We start from the raw sequence: 10,331 nt of genomic DNA, 5'->3' as shown, positions 1-10,331 counted from the left end.
TTATATTTTATTATATATACAGGTTATTCATTTTATCTTATCGTACGAATTGGACAGTCTCAATAATGTATCGTACATGTTTATGATTTATCGATTGGGTAAAAGTAGAACATAGGTATATAATATATATTATATATACCTATATGTTCTATAAATGAACCTATAGGTTCATAGGTATTAGGTACGTTTTTTTAAAAATTTCTGCTAGGTCACGCGTGCGATATCACTACCAACAATTTTAAGCATTTTTAAAAACATCGAATGGAATAATATTTTAAAATATTTAGTGTATAATATTTTCAAAATACGTTCATCGTATTTGAGGAAAAAATATTTGTAAATCACATATTTTCAAAAGATTGAATGAAATACTATTTTAAAATATTTGGTGTATAACGTTTTCAAAATACGTTCATCGTATTTGGGTAAAAATATTTGTAAATCAAACAATTTTAAAACATTCGATGGAATACTGTTTTAAAATATTTGGTGTATAACGTTTTCAAAATACGTTTATCATATTGGGGTAAAAATATTTTTAAATCACATATTTTCAAAAGATTCAATGGAATACTATTTTAAAATATTTGGTGTATAACGTTTTCAAAATACGTTCATCGTATTTGGGTAAAAATATTAGTAAATTAAACATTATCAAAACATTCGATGGAACACTGTTTTAAAATATTTGGTATATAACGTTTTCAAAATACGTTCATCATATTTGGGTAAAAATATTTGTCGATCAAATATTTACAAAACATTGAATGGAACACTGTTTTAAAATATTTGGTGTATAATGTTTTCAAAATACGTTCATCATATTTGGGTGAAAATATTTGTAAATCACATATTTTCAAAAGATTGAATGAAATACTATTTTAAAATATTTGGTGTATAACGTTTTCAAAATACGTTCATCATATTTGGATGAAAATATTTGTGGATCAAATATTTACAAAATATTTGCACAATATTTTGAAACAAATATTGGCAGTAAAACCTTTTTCAAATATTGTGAAAATTTATATATTTTAAAATTGCTGTGTGGGAAATGATTAGTTGAAATTAACCCGCTAAAAAGAAAACATTAGATATTATTTATATTATTAATTTTGCTATTTTATTTTATCATAATATATATATATATATATATATATATATATATATATATATACATCGTCTTTAACTTTGACCAGATGCTATTTATTAGAAACAAAAAATGACTTGCAATCTGATGGATGGTAAATATTTGGAGAAAGTTTAAAATTCCATCTTATAGGTATAGATCACAATAATAGTATCGTTGTTTAAATGTAATGCGGTGTGTGCGAGGACAATTATTCTGTACCTAATTTTAATCGAAATTGTTTTCGCATTTTCAATAAATAATGTAAGTATAATACAATTGAAAGATAATAATAGTGTAGTATAAAAATTATGTTATTATCAATTCTGGAATGAAAAAGTATCTGTTGTTTTTTTATTTTTTATATAATTTTAATATAACAATGTTGTAATCTTAAATCGTATGTCAGCGCATTGTTAGTTTTCTCTCTCAAGATAATGTGCAACATAGACAAAACGCATTCATACAAAATAATATTTTTTTAAAAATTTTTTCCTAGAGTCAAATAACCTATTACAAAATTTATAGAGAAAATCAAATAGTATTTTTATGAGTACGAAACTATGAAAGTATGAAATATCCATTTGCTTAAATATTGTTTCTAAACAATTATAAATACCAATATAAATTATTTTTAAGTAAAATATTAATAAAATATAAATCCAATATTTGAACCATTTAAAAAAATTTTCCTCTAACTTCTGTAATATAAAATATTTATGGTAAGACTTCTCAAAAATCATAAAAATGATTTTTACCTAAATATGTTTTATCTATGTTACGCGTGGTTTGAGAGAAAAAAAAATACTACATTGACATCCTCTAAAAAACAAAAGTTGAAGGAATTATTTATCACGACTTTTAATTTCAATTAGTTTTCCAAAAACGGAAAGGTAATTTTTCAGATTTTTTTTATGAGTACAGTTTTTGTATAATGTGCTGTTGTTGAATTTGATCCATCACAGATTTTGGCTCTAAGATTTGTTTAGTTGCTGTTAGAATTGGTTGTAGGAAATAGCTATAAGCCTATTGGTCAACTAACCTAATAGCATACCTATAGTGTTACTTTTTATTAACTAGAACTGTTATGGATGTTTTTATCTTTAAGAATTATATTATTATTGAATATTAGTTATTATTATTTACATTGAAAATATCTATGAAATGTTTGTTGCAATTTGTTTAATATTTTAATAAGTTAAATGTGGACTAGACCAAAGTTTAATTAAATTTAAACCATCGTTTTATGTGAAATTAATTTTCATTAGATATTATAAATCTAGTAGTGGTAATAATGTAAACTAATTGTACCTAATAATGGTTGTGAATAGTAAATTAATAAACAGATATTATGTTACCTATGAACTATTTGTTATTACACATTTACACTTTTATCATATCGTTGAATATTGGTATGTGAAATTTATAACTATATATCTAGGAATTTTTAATATGATGTTATTCAGCTGTCTCATATGTTTTATATATACTATAGTAAAATGAATTTATTATTAATTATATTGCATTTTTGCATATCATATATTCATTTATGCACATAGCACATTACAGATTCTATATGGAGCCAGGGGCGTCATTTCAACTTTTTTATTGTTGGTGCCAAAATTTTTGCAGGCCATTCAAATCATTACCAGGCCACATGGGCTACATGGAAAACTTCTTTTTTTTTGGTAAGGGGGGGTCAAATGGTGACAAAAACTATAGAAATTTTATTTAATATGTCACTAATATTAGTATGAAAATATCACAATATTATTATAACTATATTTGAAGAATTATATTTAGGTACATTTAATGTATTTACCTATATTTATATTGTGAACAGCGGGATATATACTTGGTAAATAAATATATGGATAATAATATGCACCTTAATAATAAAATACCTAACCGAACCTAACCTTGCTGGGTTCCCCAAAAATTATAAATAAATAAAGCCACTAATAAAGCTAAGGTATGTATGAAAAAATAGGTAGGTACCTAAGTATATTGAATAATAATTTACAAGTTGAATTGACTATAACTAAAGAGATAAGAGCAATGGAAAATGTATCTTCATAGTTTAAACTTTAAAGTACATGTTAGTATAGGCCACACAATCTGCGAGCATATGAAGACTCATTACTCATACATTTTAGTCATACTTCCAAAATTATCTGGTTTCTGCTATTCTGATATTGTAGAGAACATACTTAATAAACTATGACAGTTTAAACCAGCTGTCAATAAAACTTTTTTATTTGTTTCTCTTAATCGAGTTGCACCTCCTTTTCTTTTTTTTCGTTCATAATAGAAAATACACTCGTAAAGTATAAAAAACTTTTAATAATTAATAGGTAATAATTTATCAGTTGAATAAATATTTATAACAACTGAAACCACTAAAATACTGATATTTGACGGGGTTGTCAGGTTGTATAATATAAATAAATATTATGTTTAACACGAATATTCGAATAAACAATTTCACTTCCTTCTCGATAAAGATCTTAAATCGTGCACTCAATGTACTTAAATTGGTGGTGGGAAGTAATTGACAAGTTTAAAAATGTAAACAAATAATAACTATGGATGCTATTCTTAGACAATTTTTCCCCTTTTGATGGGAATTATAAATTATGTTACTTTCTTATTATCACAATATAACGAGTAGGGAGATACCTACCTAGTAGGTAATGAGAAATGTATACTATAACATATTCAGTAGCAATATATTATGATATTATTAAGGTTTTGTTATCTTTTTATCAACTATAATATTGTTGAACTCATAGACCATAGGTCTATGGTCAGACCACAATGGCACAAATGCACAAATGCACAAATGCACAAATGCACAAATGCAAAAATGAAACACATTAGTACCTACAATATATTTCTTTTTATATACTGAAAAAATATAAAATATATATAATATAATATAACACTTAGGTCGGCGTTCATATTTATTGTTGGCAGGCCAAAGAAGGCGTTTTAAAAAAAAGTTGGTGCAAATGTACACCCTGACCTCCCCACCATCCCAAAAGACGCCCCTGTATGAAGCCAAAGTTATCTATTGATTGAACTATATTAGTGCAGAAAAAAAATGTATTCGTAACCAATTAAAACTGAAACATACCACCGATATAGTATATATAATTGTACTAAACTAAATTTTTCTAATTTCTCAGTAATTTTTGAGCAAAATATAAAAGTCATTTAAAAAACATTACCTATATATTACCAATATAATATAATGAAGGCTTTGTTTTTAATAAATATTCTTGATTTTTGGTTAATTTGTCAGAATAATTGCTATTAAATACTAACGCTGTCACTTCAGTAGTTTATATAACCCTTTTGTTTTATTTTTAAAATTGTTGTGCTCTGGCTAAAAAAAAGTATCTGTAAATAGACTGTTAAAGTGTTAACGGTTACGGATTATTATGTCTGGAATACATACATATGGGACACATTTTAAATATTTGTATATTATAAGATACTTACAACTTTTATCAAATACAAACGACATATGAACGTAGAATTTATTTTTGAATTAATTTGCATTAAGTATTTTTCCTGTATCAAATATATGTAATATATTTTTTTTATTAAACACCATTATAATATTAGTGGTTATTGTAGAAGAGACAAGACGACTCCGATATTATCGGTTGACATCGTTGATGATGGGTGTATCGTGTATGCGTATTTAATATAAATCGTCGACGGTCCCACGTTACCCGTTGGCATAAAAATGCCAAGGACGTCGTCGCCGAGAGGGAACATATACGGCACCACATTATAGTTAGTAGAGAAAGCACTCTCGTATAGTAGAAGTATGGTTATCAGGGGGAGGGTGTAAGAAATATATATGAAGTATATTGGGAATATCTATATATATATATACACACACCACACATATATATCATAAACGTTTAGAGGGGAACGGACGGTAATCATCATCGGTGATGATTCGTGCACGTTTAGGTATTTGACTTGCTCGTGCAGTTCATGCCACCGTCGCATTCTTCTACTTATTTTTTCCTTCCTCTGGCCTCTCGCCCTTTCAACTTTTGTCCCCACTTTTCATCCCCAAAGCCAATATGCCTCGTTGAACAATCATTAGCGACCGCCGAGAAGCAATAAACGCCGTCGGTGTCTCATCGAATCACTTATAACTGTATGTGTGTGTCTGTGTGTGACCGCGTGCCCAAGTGTGCGTATCTGTGTAAAAGGTAGGTATATAGTGTGTGCCGCACATACCTTTTAAGGGATATCGATAGGGGTGGAACGGGATATCCCTCTCCTCATATCTGCGATAATCTTGGTTGTGGAATCTCGGGAATCCGTCGCCACCGACGACGACCGGAATAATAAAATTTAAAAAATATTTAAGACATATTACTCTGCACCATCAGTCCAACCCATGTAATGGAAGCAGGATGTTCACGCGCGTCTCCATTATTAAATTATAATACGTTCGTAAGTGTCCTCTTCGCCAATTCTCGCTCGTCTATCCCGTGAAAATACCATTACCCCTTCATGATTAATGTGCATATTGTCGCCAATATTATAACATATTAATTTTTTTTTAAATATTTAATTATTTAAGGGACAGCTTTAAATATGGCTAGTATTGCAGCGAAGACATCAGCAATGTTCAACAACGGTATGACCAGCGTCGAAATTGTGGACAGTGATAACGACGATATTGGCGTTGAAACGACTGGAATTAAAAATTTATGGGCCCCATCAATAAATAAATTTCGGCAATTTTTCAAATCATCTTCAAATACAATGTCCAGTAATAACAAACGTCACTGGCGCAAACGTCAAAATAAGACAGATGCTGAGAACGATCAGTACTATGACCAGGATGATGATCAAGATGATTATAGTGACAAACAGGAACTACACCAACCGGCTGATGATGGAAATGTTAGTAAAAGTCATGATATTGAAGAAGATGACGATGACGATGAAGAGGATCAAGATGAAGACAGACAAGTGCGAAAGAAAATGCTCAGAAAACAGAACAAGAAAGAAGTAGAAGTAAAAAAAAAAAGTAAGTGTTTTTAAATCAATTAGGTAACATTTCTCTCTTATCTAATACCTCGAAGAAAAATTTGTATTGTTTAAAAATTAATAATTTTAGAAAATACTGAAATACGGTTATTACTGGCTAATTCATCAGATGACACTAAAAAGAACTCAAAAATAATTTCTGAATCTACCGCTGTAGTCTCGATAGTAGACGAAATAGATTTTAGAGAAAAACCAAACACCAATATCAATGACAGTGAAAGGGAAACTTGGGAAAGGAATGCAGATTTTTTGTTATCTATTATTGGGTTTGCGGTAGATTTGGCGAATATTTGGAGATTTCCATATCTTTGCTACAGAAATGGTGGAGGTTTGAAAATAAATGACATATTCTAAGACTATTAATTATTCGTACAATACATTAATTACTAATAATTGTGTTACAGGAGCATTTTTAATACCATACTTTTTAATGTTGATATTTGGTGCAGTTCCTCTGTTTTATATGGAACTCATATTAGGTCAATATAATAGACAGGGGCCAATAAGTGTGTGGAAGAACGTATGTCCTCTTTTTAAAGGTACATTTTTAAAGTAAAATATTGCTTGTGTAAGCACAAGTAAAAATAGTTTTAAATCTGAATTAAATCTAAATTGTAAATCGATACAAATTCTATTTTTTTATTGTTCATATGATCATAATATTTATAGATACCTATACCTCTATTAATGACTATATAATATGTTTTACCAGTAAAAGTAAATAAATACCTTTTAAAAATCTGGCTTAAAAGTTTCCCAATGAAAAAGACTTTTTAATGACAAATTAAGTCTTTTATTATTGATAAATAGGTATGTAAATTATTTATTACTGGTTAGTCTAAAAATAGCACCGAACTACGTCTAAAATACTCTCGGCCAGAATTTTATAGCCATTAGATTTATTACATTGAAACTAAATTGCTTATATATTCTATAATTAAAATAGTATATTCTAGTAACATTTATTAATTAGTGATTGTGATTTTTTAATCAAAGTATTATAACACAGGGACACATTATGTAATTTGATTGTTAAACTGCCAAAAGTTTTCGTATTGAAACTGTACACAATAAATTTGGAAGTATTAGCCACATTGTAATGATAATGTTGTAGATATTGTGGATAGAGAGGTTTTATGGAATTTTCTGAATATTTTTTTGTAAATTATCCGGTAACTTTTCTAGAGAAAAGTTTTAATTGTTTTTGATGTGGTATCTTTTGTATAAAAAAAAATAATTTTTACTAAAAAATTGCATTAAAAAGAAAAAGGCTGATTTGAGTATTTTAAAAGGTAAATAAATGGTACACATTTCGCCTTTGTTTTTCCGTGTGAATAATTATTTTTTATATTTACTTGGGAAAAAATGATGAATAATATTAATACTATCAACATAATTTAAGCATTTAATCAAAATATAATATTTATTAATAAATAATAAAAAAAGTCATGAAACTATAATATAAATTCCACATCATGGGTGACAATAACCCATAATGATAAATACAGCAAGGCAATGTATAAAATCAAAGTTTATTGTTGAAATTTAACTTAGTTATTCAATGTGAGAATTACACTTTCCGTTAAACATAAAAAATAAAATAACTTTCAAGTATTTATTTTTTCCTCCTTTAAAAAAAAGAATTTCATCATAAAAATACCGACTATAGCTATATACGTATCTAATATAATTAATTGTAGCGTTTACTATCAAAAGCAAATTTTATGTTATATACTTGCTATTACAATAATATCTATGTGTACTTTTTTTAGAGAATAAAGAGCAATATTTTTACATTAGAACTTTAATTTCAAAGTAGTAACATAATGTATTTCTGCGTGAAAATGATTAAAAATAAATTACTTATTAGTTATCTATTCATCTAGAGATCGCTGAAGATAGTGCATGCGACTTATTGAAAGCGATACAAAAATATTATAAATTCTTATACAATAATTTCCCTAAACAATTTATGGTATTTAAATCTGCATAATTCTTGGTTTTAAATATAATTTTTTAATTTAAATATTATACTTTAGGAGTTGGATTTTGTGCTGTGCTGGTTGCATTTTATGTGTCATTTTACTATAACGTTATTATTGGTTGGTCGCTGTATTTTTTGGCAATGAGCACAACCAGCAGCTCGGGACAGTTGCCGTGGGTGCACTGTAACAATACCTGGAATACAGATACGTGCGTTGAACAGAAAGTTGATTGGGAATCAGCCTTAAACCAATCGGATCATGTTCATAATTATCTACCCAGGATGCACGCAAATGGGACTTTACTGCCGATGTCCGATGGTACTTCGATGATAGGCAGTAATTTCAACAACCAAAGTTCACCGGCTGCTGAATATTTCCAGTAATAACAATTTCAATTGTACTTATTTCAGTCATTTATCCACTTATATTATAACGACAGTCCGCTATTGTCATATATAGGTACATCCAGTGGCGTGCGCAGGAATTTGGTATGGGGGGATGTCATAAATAAAATTGTATTATGTTTATGTTGATGAACTAGAGATCCAAAATCCACTCGTTAGAAGACTAAAAAAAAGCCCATGGGGGGATATATCCCCCATCATCCCCCCCTGCGCACGCCACTGGGTACATCATATTGTAGGTACTTGTATAAGATGTGAATTGATATATAAAATAGGTACCTTCAGACCCCACTTACACGACCATCATAAATTATTCATATAATTATTTTTAATTCAATATTTCGTATAGGTTTTGTGTGTTTAAAACTATTTAAATATTATTTTTTTTTAACAAAAATAACTATAATTTATTGGCCAAGAAAAATCGATTATAGGTAACTTTGTAGATTTTTTTATTCAGTCACATAAAATTTTCAAAATCTAAAGTGATAACTATAATATATTATGTCTATACCAACCTAATTTGAATTTAATTTCAAATGTTGAACGAAGGTTAATTTTCTAAAACTTAGCTTTTTCTCTAATCTAAAAATCATATAAAACATAATTAAAACGATAACTCTCCTATAACGCCAAAACGCGCTTTAAAGTTTGATTTTTAAAGTTGTTTAATAATTTATTTCCCAAATAAAATAATACCTTTAATTATTTTCGCTAGGTATCACTAACAAATAACAACATTTTATCTAAATCATAAAATATATAAATTATTTTATTGTAATTAATAATTATATTCGGCATATTTTTTTAAGTTCAAATCCTTGTTTAGTGGGTTAAAGCGATTGTTGTATTAAATAAATAAATATATCATGTGATATGTGGATTTTTTATTTATATGTATAGGTACAATTTCTAATTTTCTATATAGAACAGTAGGTATCATCAAATGATTTTTGAATTTTAAAAACTGAATGATATTGGAGAGAAATTGTTTATATTACTAGATAGGTTTTACAATTTATGACTACAAAACGAAAAAAACTGTTTTAATTTAGTCAGTTTACTATTGGATTGTTGAGATTATTGTTACGGTACAGTAACACGTCGCATGTGTTGACACATTTCCACGCGAACAAATTTGAGCCATAAATTATACGAATATCCAGAAATTAAAATCTAAAAAAATCTAATATTTGAAATTCACGCGTTTATAGTCAAATATCATCGTTGAATAAATAAACAAATGGCGTAGCATATGTATCGTTAGATGAAAAACTTGCAGATGCCTTGAAAGTTTTAAATACTTCATAAATAACGAATTCCAAGAATAAATAATCGAGGTCGATTATAATCGTATGAGTTGATTACAGAGGAATCTGGAACCAATTTTAGAGTGCAGAGTCTCATGAAGTCAAGTTTTAAAAGTTTTTTCACCGTATATTTTTATTGGAACAGTAAAAATTCTTAACATACATTATTGATCAAAGAAAAACTGATTAAAAAATTTTCATGAAAATAATTACTAGGAAGTTGTAAGCTATTTTATTTTTTAAATCTCCATAATAATCAGCATTTTTTTTTAGGTATTTACGAATTTTTTAAATGGTATTAGTATCATTGGGTACCTACGACTACGTTTACACTACTGGTTTCATATACTATATAAATTATACCTTATACGACGTTGAAAGAGGTGAATCTATTATTCTAAAAATGTTATATTTTCAG

The 10,331-nt window shown here is 27.8% G+C and overlaps 1 protein-coding gene across 2 annotated transcripts in view; it reads left to right on the top strand.

The window, feature by feature from the left end:
* Positions 1 to 10,331, top strand: part of LOC107161354 (sodium-dependent dopamine transporter-like) — a 37,172-nt gene that overhangs the window by 20,315 nt on the left and 6,526 nt on the right. The window contains exons 1-5 of one of the 2 annotated variants that reach the window (XM_015507727.2): positions 5,549 to 5,611; positions 5,742 to 6,194; positions 6,285 to 6,542; positions 6,619 to 6,753; positions 8,254 to 8,578. In XM_015507727.2, the coding sequence (XP_015363213.2) occupies positions 5,756 to 6,194; positions 6,285 to 6,542; positions 6,619 to 6,753; positions 8,254 to 8,578 (1,157 nt within the window). In that variant the 5' untranslated portion in view covers positions 5,549 to 5,611; positions 5,742 to 5,755. Of the gene's footprint in view, positions 1 to 5,548; positions 5,612 to 5,741; positions 6,195 to 6,284; positions 6,543 to 6,618; positions 6,754 to 8,253; positions 8,579 to 10,331 lie in introns of those variants that run through there. The other variant, XM_089216946.1, reaches the window with a different exon arrangement.

This window comes from Diuraphis noxia, unplaced genomic scaffold (assembly GCF_037042655.1).
Source record: "Diuraphis noxia isolate RWA-SAM2 unplaced genomic scaffold, SU_Dnox_SAM2 contig0001, whole genome shotgun sequence".
NCBI lineage: Eukaryota > Metazoa > Arthropoda > Insecta > Hemiptera > Aphididae > Diuraphis > Diuraphis noxia.
This window is presented reverse-complemented; position numbering and strand designations above follow the sequence as displayed.